Raw genomic sequence first — 20,119 nt, 5'->3', positions numbered from 1 at the left:
AAAATGGTTGGCTCTGATGATAGAAAATATAAAAAAAATATAAAAACACTATTAATTATTCTTTACATACTTCTAAAAGACTATTTGACCTATAAAGTAAATTCCTGTCTCTAACACACACTACACATGAACATGTCAAGATAATAATAATAAAAAAAAAATCCTTGGCAGATAAAAAACAGAAATGTGTTTAACAATTCCAATTGTTAATGTCACAAGACACATAAAACTGGAGATAAGCAGCATGAAAATCATAGGCTAATATGTTTCTAATCCTGCTTATTAGTTTGAATATGGTTTTGGGTGAAATCCCTTAACATCTCTGTGACCCAGTTTCCTCATTTCTGCCATGATGGGGATAGACTAAATAGACTCTAATTTCTTCTGATTTTAAATCAATAAATCTATTATGTTCTTTCTAGGACCTACATTAACTACCTTCATTTTATTACTGTGCCCATCATATTCTGTATGCTCCACCCAAACAAATCCTAAATTTTCCTACTTTATTTAATACTTAAGGTCGTCTGAAAAGGTTAAAGATAGAAACATAATTACTACCATAGATCTTAGTGAATCTTACTAAAGTACTGCCATTACACAGGTAGATCATTATCACTGAAAAAGTTATCAAGTTTGCCATTTGCAAGATAAATTATAGCAGAGAATGATTATCATGTTTCTAATGTCATGGTTTTAAAGAAATATTTCATTATCAATATCCCCTTGTCTTATCTTTTACACATTATAGTACCACTGGAAGTATACCTCTGAAGAGAACTGATTCTTAAAGTAAACTCAATCAAAATAGAGATTGATTTTCTCATGGTACACGTTCAAAGGATTAATTAGGAATTCAGCTTCAGAGATACACAGATAAATACAAACATATAAATTGATCCATACATAAATTTACTTCATATGAATCTTGACAAAATATAATATGTAACTATAATATGTAACTGCACATATGCACTAAATTTTAGACTCTAGTCTTCATTTTGGGGAGGAATTTTTTTTTTTTTTTTACAAAATATAACATCCATCACTCTATGTATGAATTTCATAGGAAACTCAGAAAGGTTTTGCTCTAGAAAAATGATATGTGTTGCATCAATTTTCCCAAAAACCTTTCCTTTTAAAATTATTATTATTTTTTTTTGCAGTTCTATTTACACTCATGTTGAAAATATGTAAAAGAATTGTTTGAAAGAAGATTTTCATTTTATATGTGTCAAGCTCACTGCAAAATATCTTAGTGCTATACTATTTCTTCCTTACACAAGCTCCCAGAACTCGGTCCATAATGGATAGAGAGCTAAATTCTAGATCAGCAGGACCAAGGCTCCAGGTAGATGAGACAGTCAATAAGCATTTATTAAGCATCTATTATAAATGCTGGTTATGTGATATTGAGGCCTAAAAATCTGTAGCCCATGTGATCTAAGACTATAAATTCAAGGATACTTATTGATCTACAAATGGCAAAATTACTTTCCTCAGTAGGAATTTTCTATAAAGATGAAATCATAGGTCTAGATCAAATCCAAAAGAAAAGATATCTTGTAAGGACTGAGTTAAGGAATACCTTGTTAACTAGGACCTTGCCTGCTTAAAATCAATATCAGATAGCTTTATTAAAATTTACTATGAGATATTATCACTATGCAATTTGCCCTTTCAACATAAAATGATCAATGCATCAGGCTTACTAGGTGCTGGGGACACAAGTACAATGAATCAAAAAACAGTTATATACAAGTAACTTTAATTTAATTTTTATTTTACCTAAGCATATGCAGAAGAAATACAAAATAATTAAATATAAAAGGTAGTTTTATATTTAATATATATCTTTACATACTTCTAAAAGACTATTTGACCTATAAATTCCTATCTCTAACACGCACTACACATGAACATGTCAAGATAATAATAATAAAAAAAAATCCTTGGCAGATAAAAAACAGAAATGTGTTTAACAATTCCAATTGTTAATGTCACAAGACACATAAAACTGGAGATAAGCAGCATGAAAATCATAGTAAAGAAGGCAGCAGTTGGAGAGAATCAGGTAAGATTTCCCATAGATAAGACAACATTCTTATGTTTTCAAAGAAATACAAAACATATAAAAAATTATTTTTAAATCTAGTAGGTGTTATCAAATATGATTGCCCAATGATACTTACCGCCCTAGCAGAGTCTCCAAAGTCTATCTTTAATCTTCCCATTGCCCTAATAATAGCAATAATCGACTGAATGGTATTGCTGTAAACAACTGCTTTATATTGTTTACATTCTTCTTCTGAATAACCAGCTTCATGGATAATTCTAAAAGAGAAAGAATAATAATTTATTTCTTTTACCAAAAAGGAATATTCTGACTAGAAATCTCACAATGATTCTTAATTCCACTTACTTCATTTGTTTTACAATTGTACTTTTCCCTGATTCACCAGCTCCTAAAAATGAAGACACACAATTACAAAGGGTCTTTGTACAACATCTTTTATTATAAAACGTAAGTTGGCTTTTTTTAATTAAAAAAATGCTTTTATTTTTGAGACAGCTCTCATAAAACAGGCCATTTTAAAGGAAAGAAGAAAATCTTTCCTTTTAAAATGACGTAATTTTAAGCTATCCTTAACATCTTTTCTCAAAATGCTATTTCTAAATCAGTTATTTTTAGTATATTATCTGTAACTGAGGCAGTTACAGTCCTCAGGGAGGAGAAAAAATACATAAAATATTAGAAAGACAGAGGAAGATTAAAATTTCCTATTAATTAGGCCTATCTAAAATGTGTGGATAATGAAATAGGGAGGGTAATATTTCTCTGCTATTTTAGGATTCTAATTTGTTCCATACAAAATATTATCTTGCAATTATATATACCAACATTTAGAATAGTTTACTTTTTATTTATTTTTAACATACATTGCTTTATGAATCATGTTGGGAAAAAAATTAGAGCAAAAGTGGAAAACCATGGGAGAGATTAAAAAAAAAAATCAGAAAAAAAAGTGAGCATGGCATAAATTAAGTTACATTCAGTTTCCTTAGTTCTTTTTCTGGATGCAGATAGAAATTTCTATAGAAAGTCTATGAAGATTGAGAGTAATTAAAAACAAAAAAAAATACTTTAGAATGACTCTATAATATCAAAATCATAATTACAATCCCTTAAATCCTGAAGGTAAAAGGTTGAACCTGAACACCAAAATGCTACTCAGGGAATGTATAAAGAAGGAAGTATGGCACAAAAACAGGTCTTTGATCTTTATTATTAACTCTCTTGACAATTCAAGGTTTAATTATTTAGTTTGTAGCTCATATTGTCTTTGCACACACAAGTCTTCTTTTTGCCATTCTGTTAAAAAGTGAAGTGAAAAGTAAACTCAGAAAAAGATAATGGTGTCAAACATTTGACAAAATAAGCAGGGGAGAGAAGTTTTAGCTATGTGCTATAGGTTTGGGATTAACTGGGGATTTAATTATCCATGGTATTCCAGACATACAATTGCAAATAATTTACAGTTAATATTAATGTCTGGAAAAAAAATAAACATGAGTTGTCATTCAATGTTTTAAGAAATTACATTCAGTGTTTACTCTCCATGAAGCAGAAAACAAACAAAAACTGGATCCACAATAATCAGATTTACAGCCTCAGCTTTCTAGAGTTTGTCCCAATGCACACAATTCTAAAATAAACACCTCATTACTTATTAATCAACAATATTGTATTTGGTACTGTGAAAATCACAATCTCAGTCTTTACAGCTTAGTAAAGATAACTATTTTTCAGCATTTATGGGGTAAATAACTATAATCATCCATCATGGTCAGCTTTTATCAAGAGGCACACATAACGATAATGCTTCTTGAGTTTCCCAAACATTTCACAGATTTTCTGGCTAGCACTCTGTCACACCATTAAAATATATAAGAATGCACATCAAATATTGTTGGAATCCTTACTAACTGCTAACTAATTAGAGTTGATCTAATCTTACAAGAAGATGTTTTGGGCAGAATCTGAAACAAGGTACTAAGTAGAACTAATTAATACAAGGCTTGTGTTCACACCTTTACTCATTGGAGTTCAATGAGTTCACACCTCCCTTGAAGCTCTTTGGGCCAGAGAGCACTATGGGAGAAAACCCACAATCCCTCTCTTGAAGGGGCATAAATAGAGCTTCAATGGGCTAGTCAAGGAAGTTCTTCAGAGTGAAGAAGCTACAAGTCGAGATTTCACTGGAATGACATGAAGAGTGGAGCTGGCTGGAGGCTGAAGAAAGCAGAGGCAGAGGCTGAAGGACCAGACCTTTGGATTTGGCGACATTCGGAGAGAGCTCTTGGAACCAAGCAGAGAGATAGGCCTCTAAGCTAACCGGGCTATATTGGAGATAATAAAAGATCTGAACTTTTATCACCTGGCTGCGTTTTGAGAAGAAAAAGCTCACCACAAAATATTAGTGAGCCACTGTGGAAACAATCCCATAAATCTGCGAACACTTCAAAGCTTGCCATATCCACTATTATAGAGTAGATGCACCTTCTGAACACACAAAGAACACACAAACCTCTAAATTTTGAAAGCCATGTACACCACTGAGCAGGTAAAGAATTACTTTAAATATCTATGTTCAAAAAGTATTTTCACAGAATTATTCAAGAAATTTTCTTTGAAGCTTAATTTCCTGTTTACTTATGAATGTGGCATTGACCAATTTACTGACCTGTCAAATAGGTTGAATGTCTACATGCACTTCATGGTCCAACAGCATTACAATTTGTTTTGTTTTCCTATAATTTAATTATTATGTTACTTCATGAAATATATTTATTTTTATATGGAATGGATGAACAGAGGCATTAATATTTGGAATCTCTTTCAAAATATATTTCTTTTAATTAATCTTATTGACTGGTCTTGTTTTGATCTTGAAATAGCAGTCTTCCAAATGTAATCAGCAAAATTCTAAAACTTCATTTTCTGGGTACATTTCATAGTAAAAAACAGACAATAAAAGGTTAAACCCAAATTGTTAAAGTTCCAACTTTGGGCACTATAGGGAAAAGATAGAAAAAATATTCTAAGATCATAAAGTGAATGCTTTTCCAAGATATTTTTTACTTCAAGGATACATTCACATGACTGACCTTCTTGCTTCCTGAGATTATGAGCAGTTTAATGTTCTAGAATTACCCTTTAGTCAAATATCAATGAAATCTACTTATGGAAATACCTTTTTCTCTCTCAATTTTCCTATTTCAGGTAAGAAACTCCAATCTGAGTTCAAAATTAACACACAAAGTAGAATAAAATGTAATAAAATTAAGCTACTATTCTATTTAGAAGTACATTGTGTAGCAAAATCATTTTTTCTTTTGTTTAACTAATTCATAAACACACACATAAATTTGAATATATATACACATATATGTGTATATGCACACACATACACAGATCACATTTTAAGAAGCTTTTCAATAATAAATTCATATTATGAATATTTGATTATGGAACCTTTTAATAGACCCAGCTTCCCTTATCCATTACTTTTTTAAATAATGGACATTAATGATTCACTAAGGAATAGATATCATAATATTATAATTAAAAAATGCAAACTTTTTGTATAGCTTTCCTTTTTGTTAAATTTCCTATTGGACTAATTCATACCTTCTTTAGTCTAGCTATATCAAGAAAGGAAATAAATGGTTCAAAGTAAACTCAAGTAAATCTTTTATTTTAAAAGACTTTTTTCTTATAGCTTTACCAGAGGAAAAGGGAAGATAATTCATTTCAAACTCAATAAAATAAATTTAATTTTCAGACCCCAAAGTTCTTTCTTTCCCAGTGCCTATTCAGTTTTAAGGAAATAACAGATAGACATACTGCTTGTGTTCTACATTGTTTTCAGGGCATCTTCTTAAATTCAGCTACCTACAAATAATTAAGATCATTTCTATTTGCTGTCTTCCTAAAAAAAAAAAAGTCCACATAATCTTCAATTATAATTTTCAGTGTGATATCTTGGATAGGGTTCAGCCTATGAAACAGAAAAAGTTAAGTTTAAAGTCCACCTCTCATACATACTGGTTTTATGACTCTGGCAAGTGATCTAACTTCTCAGTGTTTTGGACAAACTTTAAGAATCTAAGTTGCTGAGAATACCTAGGGATAACTTTTTTTAAAAATCAAGACCTTTAAGATAATACGAAGGGATGATCTTTTGAAAAACAAAGTTTCTTATATTTTCCCAAATCCACAGAGAAAAATGAGAACATACATTCATAATGTATGTGATTAATGATACTATAAAGTGACGCTAAGGTATTGTTAATAGTTAAATCATATTTTAAAAGTTTACTTAGAAAAAGATTGGTCCTTAATTATGTCACATCTTTTAGCCAAAACAAACCAAATATGTTAAAAATTTTTCCCCTAGGACACAAATGTGAACAACGGTAGTACACATTACAGCTACAACTAAAGGTTGGAACTAAGAAAAAGCCTAAACCTCATGGAATAGATTTTGTAGGGAGAGTAGGACGACTTCATATTCCCCACTCTCAACTCTCCCAAGCAGATCTGCTACAAAGTCTATAATAAATAGTCTTAGAGAGTTTCCAGGGGCACGAAGCTGTAAGGGATTTGCTCATGATCACATAACCCTGATGTATGAGACTCAGGACTTGAATCCTAGTCTTCTAGGATTTCAAGGCCAGTCGCTCCCATCCATTATGGAGGCTTAAAATAAATATTACTCAAACACTTTAATATATTGTAGCTAGAACAGTGAATTAGTCTCACAATTCTAGAAAGTAAATTTGAACTATGATGCCAAAGTCACTAAGTTATGCATGTTTTTGTTCTAGCAATCCTACTGTGACTACTACCACTTATGTGCCAAACAGTTAAAAAAAAAAAAAACAGGAAACCAAAGGGGTGCTTATCAGATCAGAAATGGTTGAACAAATTATGACATATGAATGTAATGTAGTATTATTGCACGATATCGCAATGATGAAATAAATGGAGAAACTAAAAAAAACAAAATCATTTGCATGGACTAATGAAGAGCAATATGAGTAGGGCCAGAACAATTTATTCAGTAAGACTGCAAAGAAAACTACTGTGAAAGATTTACAGCTGAGTGTGGTACTACATGCCTGTAATCAATGCTATTGGGAAAGGAGAAGCTGGTAGATTGCTTGAGCTCTGGAATTCTGAGGTAACAGTATGCTCAGCCAACTGAGTCTCTACAAATAAGCATAGCAAGAATATGAAGAATCTCTTGCTTTTTAGAGTCATTAGGCTACCTATGGAAAGGAGAAAAGACTGGAATACAGTACTTCAAACCTTCTGTATCAGTCTGTGTTTGCACTGGGCCTGTGAGTGGCTTTAGAACTAATCAAGGAGGCACAAAGAGATTTCCAAAACAAAAACTTAAGATTTGGGATCAATATAATAATAATCAACAATAATTTCAGAATGCTAAAGATGAACCATGGGTCAAGATAATGGAGAAGAAGCACACAGCTGCGTAAGCTCCATGTTTTCTCTCAGAATTCATTTCATGACAAGCCTCTGAATTAATGCTTGACTGAAAAAAAAAAACCCCACAAATAATTACCAAGAGAAGACATACTTGAAATTCGCCAGGAAAGGTCTGTTTTTGCTTGAGGGCAGGGACGGTTTTAGATCAGGCCTATGCTGAGGGCAAGCAGCAGCAGTGAGAGCACAGCAGGCAGCACACAGCCTAGCAGACCAGAGTGGGGGTGAGGTGTGATCTCAGCCATCTCTGCAGGGAGAGTTTTGCTACAGGATTGGATACTTTGCACTGGCAGCAAGCCAGTAGCCCAACAGAGAAGCTAAAAACACCAGGGGTAAAGAATAGAACCCCAAACAGCTGAAGTCTCTGAGGACCTGGCCACCCCTCCCTCACTGTGTCTCAGCATGCTCTCAGAGTCTCAGAGCATAGGTGCAGCACAGCCATTTCTGTCCTGCTAGTGCCTTGCTTCTGCGTTACCACCCCCACTCCCCCCAGCAGTCTGTAGAGGAAGCTCGGTAACACCATCCAGCCCAAAAAAGAAAGCAGATTCTTTTTTTTTTTTTTTCCTTTTTTTCTTTGCTACTTTGTCTTTGATTCTTCTCTGACAAAATGAGCAAAAAATTAAAGCGCACTCTAACTATTAATAGCTTCTATATGGATAGAGAGCAGACTTTAAACCCTGAGGAGACTAAAAACAGACTGTTTCCAGATGAATCCCCAAAGTGGGATATGGTCTGGTCCTCAACATATAAGACATTCATAGAAGAAATTAAAAAGACTCTCCCACAAGAGAGCTAGAAGAAAAATGGGAAAAAGAAAAGGAAGCTTGGCAAGAGAATCAGGAGAAGTCATCCCACTCACTTAAAGACAGAGTGGATAAAGAAATCAAATCCTTGAAAAATAGGATTAGTGAACTGGAAACAGAAAATAGCTCTCTAAAAAATAAAATTGGTGAAATGGAATTGAATGACTTGAGGAGACAACAAGAATCAGTCAAGTAAAAGCAAAAAAATAAAACAATGGGAAAAAAATGTGAAATACCTTCTTGGGAAAACAACAGACCTGGAAAATAGATCCAGGAGAGACAATCTGAAAATTATTGGGCTCTTCAAAAAAATATGATGAAAAAAAGAGCCTGGACACTATTTTCCAGGAAATTATCAAAGAGAACTGCCCAGAATTCATAGAAACAGAAGGTAAAATAGACATTGAAAGAATTCACTGATCACCTACTAAAAGGGATCCTAAAATAAAAACACCAAGAAATATAGTGGCCAAATGCCAGAACTATCAGACAAAGGAAAAAAATATATGCAAGCGGCTAGAAAAACCCAATTCAAATATAGAGGAGCCACAATAAGGATTACCCAGGATCTAGCAGCGTCCACATTAAAAGATCGAAGGGCCTGGAATATGATATTCCAAAAGGCTAAGGAACTCAGTATACAACCAAAAATAACTTACGCAATCAGAATGAGCATCTTTTTTCCAGGGAAGATGGTCATTCAATGAAATAAGTGAATTTCACCTATTTTTTGATGAAAAAAACAGAACTTAACAAAAAGTTTGATCTACAAATATAGAACTCAAAAGAATTCTAAAAAGGTAAAGATTAATCTTGGGAACTATATTTCTGCTATAAAGATGTATAAAGAATACATGTATACCTTGTTCTAGAAACTAGAGGTGGAAAGGACATTGTACCAGAAAAAGGTAAAGTGAGGGTACTACATCTCACAGAGAAGCAAAGAAAACCTATTGTATCTGAGAGAAAGAATGGAGGGGAATGAATATAGTGGGTATCTTACTGCCATCAGAATTGGCTTTAAGAGAAAAAAATTTAGACATATTCAATTTATGGTGAAACTTCTCCCACCTCATTGAAAAGTGAGAAGAGAAAAGTGAAAAGGGAAAGAATAAGCTAAGAGGAAGGGAATATGGGAACTGGGAGGGAAAGGGGTAAGATAGGGGGAGGAACTCTAAGGCGGGAGGAGGGATACTAAAAAGGGAGGGCTGTGAGAAGCAAGTGGTGCTCACAAGTTTAATACTGGGGAGGGAGGTAAGGGGGAAAGAAGGGAGAAAAGCATAAACCGGGGTTAACAAGATGGCAAATAATACAGAATTGGTCATTTTAACCATAAATGTGAATGGGATAAACTTCCCCATAAAGAGGAAGTGGAAAGCAGAATGGATTAAAAGCCAGAATCCTACAATATGTTGTTTACAGGAAACACACCAGAAGCAGTACAATGCATACAGAGTAAAGGTAAAAGGTTGGAACAGAATCTACTATGCTTCAGATGAAGTCAAAAAAGCAGGGGTAGCCATCCTGATCTCAGATCAAGCAAAAGCAAAAATTGATCTAATTAAAAGAGATAAGGGAGGGCACTATATCTTGCTAAAGAGTAGCATAGATAATGAAGCAATATCAATATTAAACATATGTGCACCAAGTGGTGTAGCATCTAAATTCTTAAAAGAGAAATTAAGAGAACTGCAAGAAGAAATAGACAGCAAAACTATAATAGTAGGAGATCTCAAACTTGCACTCTCAGAACTAGATAAAGCAAACCACAAAATGAATAAGAAAGAAGTCAAAGAGGTAAACAGAATACAAGAAAAGTTAGATATGATAGATCTCTGGAGAAAACTAAATGGAGACAGAAAGGTGTAAAACTTCAGCATTTTTATACATTACCAACAAAATCCAGCAGCAAGAGATACAAAGAAAAATTCCATTCAAAATAACTGTCGACAGCATAAAATATTTGGGAATCTATCTACCAAAGGAAAGTCAGGAATTATATGAGCAAAATTACCAAAAAAACTTTCCACACAAATAAAAATCAGACTTAAATAACTGGAAAAATAAAAGTGCTCGTGGCTAGGCTGAGTGAATTTAATAAAGATGACAATACTCCCTAAACTAATCCACTTATTTAGTGTTATACCAATCAGACTTCCAAGAAAATATTTTAATGATCTAGAAAAAATAATAATGAAATTCATATGGAAGAACAAAAGATTGAGAATCTCAAGGCAATTAATGAAAAAAAAATCAAATGAAGGAGGCCTAGCAGTGCCTGATCTAAAATTATATTATAAAGCAGCAGCCACCAAAACCATTTGGTATTGGCTAACAAATAGATTAGTTGATCAGTGGACTAGGTTAGGTTCACAAGACAAAATAGTCAACTATACCAATCTAGTGTTTGACAAACCCAAAGATCCTAACTTTTAGGATAAGAATTCATTATTTGACAAAAACTGCTGGGATAACTGGAAATTAGTATGGCAGAAATTAGGCATGGACCCACACTTAACACCGTATACCAAGATAAAATCAAAATGGGTCCATGATTTAGACATAAAGAATGAGATTATAAATAAATTAAAGGAACATAGGATAGTTTATCTCACAGACTTGTGGAGGAGGAAGAAATTTGTGACCAAAGATGAACTAGAGACCATTACTAATCACAAAATAGAAAATTTTGATTACATCAAATTAAAAAGCCTTTGTACAAACAAAACTAATGCAAACAAGATTAAAAGGAAAGCAACAAAATAGGAAAACATCTTCACAGTTAAAGATTCTGATAATGGCCTCATTTCCAAAACATATAGAGCATTGACTCTAATTTATAAGATCAAGCCATTCTCCAATTGATAAATGGTCAAAGGATATGAACAGACAATTTTCAGATGATGAAATTGAAACTATTTCCACTCATATGAAAGTGTTCCAAATCGCTATTGATCAAAGAAATGCAAATTAAGATAACTCTCAGACACCACTACACACCTGTCAGACTGGCTAAGATGACAGGAAAAAATAATGGTGAATGTTGGAGGGGATGCGGGAAAACTGGGACATTGATACATTGTTGGTGGAATTGTGAATGAATCCAACCATTCTGGAGAGCAATGTGGAATTATGCCCAAAAAGTGATTAAACTGTGCATACCCTTTGATTCAGCAGTGCTACTACTGGGCTTATACCCCAAAGAGATACTAAAGAAGGGAAAGGGACCTGTATGTACCAAAATGTTTGTGACAACCCTGTTTGTAGTGGCTAGAAATTGGAAAATGAATGGATGCCCATCAATTGGAGAATGGTTGGATAAATTATGGTACATGAATGTTATGGCATACTATTGTTCTGTAAGAAATGACCAGCAGGATGAATACAGAGATGCTTGGAGAGACTTACATGAACTGATGCTAAGTGAAATGAGCAGAATCAGAAGATCATTATATACTTCAACAACAATACTGTCTGAGGATCTATTCTGATGGAAGTGGATTTCTTTGACAAAGAGATCTAACTCAGTTTCAATTGATCAAGGATGGACAGAAGTAGCTACACCCAAAGAAAGAACACTGGGAAATGAAAGCAAACTGCTTGTATTTTTTGTTTTTCTTCCTGGGTTATTTATACCTTCTGAATCCAATTCTTCCTGTGCAACAAGAAAACTGTTAGTTCTGCACACATATATTATATCTATGATATACTGTAACTTACTTAACATGAATAGGACTGCTTGCTATCTGGGGGAGGGGGTGGAGGGAGGAAGGGGAAAAACTGGAACAGAAGTGAGTGCAAGGGATAATGTAAAAAATTACCCTGGCATGGGTTCTGTCAATAAAAAGTTATTAGAAAAAAAAAATAAAGATGAACTGCACATTCTTACTCTTGAAAGAAAAGTGATACATTCAAGAGACAGAATGAAACCTGGTCTACATGTCAATTTGTTTGGCTGGACTGCTTATCTATTAATAGCATACTTTTTTTTTTTCAGATGGAGTGAAAAATTTTAGAGAGATAAAGTAGCATAAGAGGACTACCTGCTCATCCCTCAAAGAGGATCACTGAAACATTATTTTTTTAACACCAAAGAAAACAGAAGAAAATCCAGAAGGAAATTCGGATGAGAACACCTTTAAAATTACGTTGGCTACATTTCAAAGCAAAAACATCAATTTGCAGTTTTGTCTTTGATCATTTTCTCGTCTTTTATAGATACAAATGCTTGTTTTATTATGTATTTAAGTTGAGAACTTAAAAAAATTAAAATTCCCAAGCTAATTTGATCAATAAATACTTTTGAATTTGAAACATACTGATTGAATCTATAAATGGAAAGCTCCATATGCAAGGTCAACTGTCACTATAGGGGGAGATACCACGATGTAGCATCAGTGGAGGGTTGGCAAGGTAGTTATGATAGAAATAGAAAAGAGTGGTTTGAAAAATTAAACTACAAAGTAAGTCAGAGTTGCATTAACCACAGTCTTATACTGCTTCTTACATTTTTAGGGAAGCTGAGGCAAGAGTTATAAAAGGACAATGTTCTTTGTTAATTGAAGCTCCTAGCTGGGGTACAACTTTAAACTAGACCTGTGTTGGGAGCCTCTTTTTCCAGGGCTGCTCCCTTTCTCTTAAAACCCAATGTTAGTAGTATGGCAGAAATGAAGCATTGACCCAAACCCATATACCAAGATAAGGGCAAAATGGGTTAATGATTTAGACTTCAAGAATGATATTATACATGAGAAGAACATACGATAGTTACCTCTCAGACTTGTGGAAGAGGAAGGAATTTGTGACCAAATAAAGAAGTAGAGATCATTAATGATTACATTATTAGATTATATATTATATGATTATATTAAGTTCAAATGTTTTTGTACAAAGAAAACTAATGCAGACAAGATTAGAAGGGAAGCAATAAACTGGGAAAACATTTTTTTTTTACATTCAAAGGTTCTGATGAGGGCCTCATTTCTAAAATATATAGAAAACTGACTCTAATTTATAAGAAATCAAGCCATTCTGCAATTGATAAATGATCCAAGGACACAAACAATTTTCAGACAAAATTGAAACCACTTCTAGTCATATGAAAAGGTGCTCCAAATTAATCAGAGAACTGCAAATTAAGTTGACTCTGAGATACCACTACACACCTCTCAGATTGGCTAAGATGACAGGAAAAGATAATGACAAATGTTGGAGAGGATGTGGGAAAACTGGGACACTGATACATTGTTGGTAGAACTGAAGAAATCCAACCATTCTGGAGAGCAATTTGGAACTATGCTCAAAAAGTTATCACACTGTGCATACGCTTTGATCCAGCAAAGAGATATTCCAAAGAGATTTGAAAGGAGGGAAAGGGACTTACATGTACAAAAATGTTCGTGGCAGCCCTTTTTGTAGTGACTAGAAACTGGAAACTGAGTGGTTGCCCATCAATTGGAGAATGGCTGAATAAATCATGGTATATGAATGCTATGGAATATTATTGTTCTGTAAGATTTCTGTGAGACCTGGAGAGACTTACATGAATTGATGCTACATGAAATGAGCAGAACCAGAACATCATTATACACAACAATAAGAAGATCATACTATGATCAATTCTGATTGGTATGGCTCTCTTCAACAATGAGATGATTCAAACCAGTTCCAATTGTTCAATAATGAAGAGAGCTATCTACACCCAGAGAGAGGACTATGGCATAGCATTTTCACTCTTTCTGTTATTGCTTGCTTACATTTTTGTTTTTCTTCTCAGGCTTTTTTTTTTCTTTCTAAATCTGATTTTTCTTGTGTGGCAAGATAACTTTATAAATATATTGGATTTAACATATATTTTAATATAAAAAAGGAAGTAATGTTAGTTGATAATTTGTTGAGCAAGAAATACAGTCTAACACATTAGACCCCTTTAGGTAAGAGGGGTTCTATAAAACTAGGAGAAGAGGCAAGCTTTAACAAAAGAATCAGTACCATAAAACATTCTCATAGGATCATATTAGATTACCAAATTATGTACCTTTATAGGAAAAAAAAAGTTCACAAAGTAAGGATAAGGCAAATCATAATAAAATTAACTTAAATGATTTTTCCACACCATATAATTGTAACTAGTCATTTCCACAAGTCAAAGATATATGATGTTGTGTAGAACCTTGTTATTCTTCAATGGTTTTTCAGCTGTATCCAATTCTTCCTGGCAAAAGTGGTTTGCTATTTCCTTCTGCAGCTCATTTTATTGATAAGGACCTGAGGCAAACAGTGTGAAATGACTTGCTCAGGCACACACAGCTAGGAAGTGTCAAAGGCTGGATTTTATTCAGGAAAATGAGTGTTCCTGACTCCAGGTCTAGCATGCTATCTACCTATTCACACATACACACATGCTTTTAGTCAACAGCTAGTGGTACTCTGGCTCCTCTGTCCTCATCATACTTCAATCTGAAGTTATTTCAGTTGAGGAACCACTGTCAAATCAGGCAGCTCCTCATAACTTGCACCATCTCTTCTCTTCCACCACTTACTTCTTCCCACTTAGGGACATCCATGACATTAAGTTTTTTTCATCATATTTCACTATGATAATCACATATGATCATCATATTTCATCAGATTTCACTACCTCATAAACACACTCACTCTCTCTCTCTCTCTCTCTCTCTCTCTCTTACACACACACACACACACACACACACACACACACACTCTTACTCTCTTTGTGTCTCTTGTAATACACTTACCTTAGCAAAATTTCTTCCCTATTTCTCTCCCTCTAAACTTCCTTCATTTTCTTTGTGAGTAAAAAAAAAAAGATTCTAATCATGAATGATTAATTTTAAAATCATTCTAGTAGTGAAATACTTTTATTTACGATGAGAGAGATGAAATACTTTTTCTATCTAATAGAACAGGAATAGAAAAGAAAATCAGTGTTTATGAATATCAAGAGTTCATTCAAAATCTCCTTCATAGTCTCCATAAGTAAGTCTGTTTTTCTTTAAAATTCTCAAAATTCAGATTTTTTAAAAACATTTTTCCTCTTCTGGTTTTAACTACTGCAACAGGAAAAGATATAGTTTTTGTATTTAATTGAAAATGTGTGGCATTCCCCATAGATTACTCAAGAACTATTGAGGGGGGTGCTGACTAGAAGACTTTTGTGAATATACTTTCCCATAGCAATAATACTAATGTGACATATCATTAAGGACTGCCTTGAATATATATCACAGTAACTACAGAAACCAGGATTCCAATGTATCATCAGAAACATGAAGAATGTAAACTTATAGCGGTATGACAAGACATTTAATTTTTTTTTAATAGGGAAGAGATAAGACTAGGTCTCCTTATATGACTGAGGCTGCAAATCAAGCAGACATTCATATTAGTTTGAATGCTGATAAACCACAAAGGCCTACTCTATTTTTAGAAAGTGGAATAATTTGTCCTTTCTTAAGACAACGTGATGGTCCTTCTGTTCCCAGAAGCTCACTATCTTGGTACTTGACTTAATATACTTAATATTGACTTAATTATGATAGATATAAAAATATAGAAAAAGTTGAATTACTTTTAAGTAAGTACTTAGGCTAGTTTTGAAAACCATGGTCTGTCTTATTAGGTTAAAATATGAACTCTAAAAAACATTCACTTTTCTGGTAGTTAATACCAAATGGAATCTAATTTTTTGTTTAATATATTTTAATTCATTACACATTTCCTAAATATGTGTAAATTTTTATACATTCATTTCCAGAAACTTTTTACTTTCAACTTCTCTCCATCTCTCCTGTCTCTACCCCTGGAGAAGATTAATTATTTGATACCAATTTATGATATAATGTGATATGATAGTGATATGTGAAGTCATATAAAACATGAATAGAATTTACATGTTTCTATTATTAACCATGTTACAGAAGAAAAGACAAAACTCCTTCCCCCCCAAAAAAATAAAGAAAAGAAAAAGTAAGCAAGTTACAAAAAGCAAACTTTAATCTGTGGTCAGAGTTCATCAGTTTTCTCTCTGGAGATAGATACATTTCTTCAGCATGGGTCTTTTGGAAATGACTTGGCTCAAAATCATGATCTTATCTTGGATGGTTAAGTTTTTCACAGTTGATCATTCTTACAATACTGTTTTTTTCCACTTTGTTCAGTATTTTGATACTCACTTTACTTGTTATGAGTTCATATGAATCTTCTCAGGTTTTTCTGAAACCATTCAGTTCATCATTTCTAATAGAACAACAGCATTCTATCACACTGCTGTACCACATTTGTGTTCAGCCATTCTCCATCTGAGGGGAAAGCACACTTCTGAATAAATAATAGGGGTGATGTACATTCTTACTTTATCCCTGATTTTATTGGGAAAGTTACAAGCTTACTTCTATATCATATAATGCTTGCTGCTGGTGTTTGATGAATATTATCATTTTAAGAAAAGTTCTGGGGCAGCTAGGTGGCGCAGTGGATAGAGGACCAGCCCTGAAGTCAGGAGGACCTAAGTTCAAATCTGACCTCAGACACTTAAGACTTCCTAGCTGTGTGACCCTGGGCAAGTCACTTAACCCCAATTGCCTCAGCAATAAATAAATAAATAAAAATAAGGAAAAAAAAAAAAAAAAGAAAAGTTCCATTTATTTTGATGCTTTATAGTGTTTATAATAGGAATAGTGTTGTATTTTCTCAAAGGATTTTTCTATTTCTGATATAATCATACAATTTGGTTATTAATATGTTCAATTACACTGATATCCTAATAATCTCAATATCATTTCCTAAAAATAAATTTGCTAATAGTTTCCAGTTTCTTAGTATTTCTAAAATATTTAGGAATAATGTTTATTCTTAAAATAAAATAATATTTTTTTCTAATACAAGATTCCCTAATAAATTCCACCTGGTCATATAAGTGATTAATCTTTGTGACATGTTGCAATAATGTCCTTGGTAGTGTTTTATTTAAGTTTTACAGTAATAATCATTACAGAAATTGTCCTATACTTTTCTTTCTCTATATTTAGTTTCCCTGATTTACATATCAAAACCATGTTTCAGTCATAAAAGAAATTTGAGAGTACTCCTTTATCAGTTTTTTTTTTCCCAAACATGAGCCATCACCAGATATATTGATTTTTTTTTTTTTTGCCATGAACTCCTTTTGACTTCAGAGGAGAAAGTGAGGATTATGACTTTGCCCAGCCCTGCCTCTAATTCACTTACAAGTCATTACCCTTTTGATGCCATAGGTTCCCTTCAAGAACAAAGAATGAACAATGCCATCTTTTTCAAGTAATTTATATAATATTGGGATTAACTGTTCTTTATTATTTAGTAGAATTCACTTATAAATCCTTCTGATGTTGGATAATTTTGCCTTGGTGAGCTCAGCTATAAATTATTTATATTTTTGAATATTCACTTATTTCATATAGAGTCAGTTATAATGATACATAATTGGGCAAAATAGCTCCAAATAATTGTGTTGATTTCATATTAACTGGTAATGCTTTCATGTTTTCATTTTTTGATACTTGTAATTTGGTTTTCATAATTCACCATTTTTCCTATTTTTTTAAGCCAACTTCTAGTTTTATTTCTTAGTTCAATTTTTTCCTTTACTTTCAATTTACAATCTCTCCTTTGATTTTGAAATTTTCCATTTTGGAGATTTTTAATATATTCTTTTTCTGTATTTTTCAAATTCAGCTCAATTCACTGATTTTCTCTTTTTCTCTTTTACTAATACATGCATTTCCTCCTAAGTGTTGCTTTGTTGTAGAACACAAATTGTGGAATCATATTTCATTGTTGCCATTCTTTTTTAATGAAATTATTGATGGTTTCTATGTTTTATCCTTTGACTTATTTATTCTTTAGGTTACATTGTTTAATTTCCAATTAAGTTTTCATCTATGCTTCCATGACTCGTAACTAAATTTAATTTTTCAGTATTGCCTGAAGAAGTAGCATTTACTTTTTCTGTTATTGTGAACTTGGTTGTGAAGTTTTTATGTTGTAATATGTGGTCAATTTTTGTGAAAGTGGTGTGTACATCTGAAAACAGATATATTCTTATACCCATTCAATTTTCTCTAGAAGTCTACCATATCTAACTTTTAAACAATCTATTCATCTCCTTGACTTCTTTCTTATTTATTTTGTGGTCATATATATCCAGCTCTGAGAGGGGAAAGCTGAGGTCCTCCAGAAGGGGGGATAGTTTTACTATCTATTTACTCTGATAATTGATTATATTTTTCATTTAAAACTTTAGATAAAATTATATTTTATACTTATATCTTTAGTACTGATATTACTTTACTGTCTGTGATCTATTTCAGCAAGGTAGAATTTCCCTGGTTATGCCTTTTAATCATGTCTAGTTTTGCTTTTGCATTTCAGAGGTTGTGATTTCATTACTGATTTGTTTGTTTTACTTAAGCTGAAGAATATTTCATTCTGCTCCAGTCACTTATTTTGACTCTCTGAGTATTTCTCTCTTTCAAGAATGTTTCTTATAAATGAGATTATAATATTCTGGTTTCTAATCCATTATGTAATAGATTTCAGTTTTATGAGTGAGTTCAACTCATTTTCATTCACATTCACATTTTCCTCCATATTATTTTTTTTCTTTTCCTTCTCTAAAATCTGTTTTACTTCTTACTACTGATTCCTTTTATCCACTCTCCATTTTATCTTTTATTTTTTCTTATCTCCTTTTATTTCCCTGTATTTTTTTCTTGTCTCGTTTTATTTCCTTTTATGTAAGGGATTTCCTTAAGTAAGTGGTTGCTTCCTTGAATCAATTTTGATCTGAATGAGGTTTGTGTTGTCACATACACTTGCAGCCTTTCCCCCATCATTAGAGAAGTCTATGTAAAATGCCACTTTTTCATGAAATAATTTTCCCTATTCTTTCTTTTCTTTATATCATCCCAATATAAATGAGACACTCCTACACCCTGTATGAACATTCCTTTTAACAGCTATAATAATAATAATAAAAGTCTCAGAATTTACATGTACCATCTTCCCAAACAGAAAGGTAAAGAGCTTGATTTCATTGAGTTCCTTAAGATTTTTCATATTTACTTCTTGTGTTCCTCTTGAGTTATATTTGAAAGTGAAAATTTCTATTTAGCTATATGCCTATATCAGGAATGCTTCAAATTCCTGCATTGTATTAAATATATTTGGTTTTTTTGTTTGTTTGTTTGTTTGTTTATTATGCTGTTTTGCTTGGTAGGTTATTCTTGGTTCTAATTCCAGGATTTTTTACCTTCAAGAATATCATATTTTAAATCATCCTCACCTTTAACTTAGTAACTGATTAATCTTGTGTGATCCTGTGATTCCATGGTATTTGCAAGGTTTCTTCTCTATGCTTAAATTATTTTCTCTTGTGGGGACTTCTGGAATTTGGCTATAAAAATTCCTGGAAGTTTTCATTTTGTGATTTCTTTTGCATTTTAATCAGTGGATTCTTTCCATTTTTATTTAACCATCTGGTTTTCTATCAGAGCAGTTTTCCTTCATAATATCTTGAAAGATGATGTCCAAGCATTTTTTTTGGGGGGAGGGCTAAATCAGGGCTTCCAGGTAGTCCAAAAATTATTAAATTAACTCTCCTTGATCCATTTTCCAAGCCACTTCTTTTTGCAATAAAATATGTTGGTGGAGCAAGATGGCGGAGAGGACACATGCTTCATTCTGA

General features: G+C 32.8%; 1 protein-coding gene across 1 annotated transcript in view; it reads right to left on the bottom strand.

Annotated features, from left to right (window-relative positions):
• Positions 1–20,119, bottom strand: part of GNAI1 (G protein subunit alpha i1) — a 101,583-nt gene that overhangs the window by 37,583 nt on the left and 43,881 nt on the right. The window contains exons 2-3 of the mRNA XM_051961912.1: positions 2,423–2,465; positions 2,193–2,334 (exon numbers count right to left, since the gene is read on the bottom strand). Coding sequence (XP_051817872.1) covers positions 2,193–2,334; positions 2,423–2,465 — 185 coding nt within the window. The remainder of the gene's footprint in view (positions 1–2,192; positions 2,335–2,422; positions 2,466–20,119) is intronic.

The sequence above is a fragment of the Antechinus flavipes genome, chromosome 5, assembly GCF_016432865.1.
Source record: "Antechinus flavipes isolate AdamAnt ecotype Samford, QLD, Australia chromosome 5, AdamAnt_v2, whole genome shotgun sequence".
NCBI lineage: Eukaryota > Metazoa > Chordata > Mammalia > Dasyuromorphia > Dasyuridae > Antechinus > Antechinus flavipes.
This window is presented reverse-complemented; position numbering and strand designations above follow the sequence as displayed.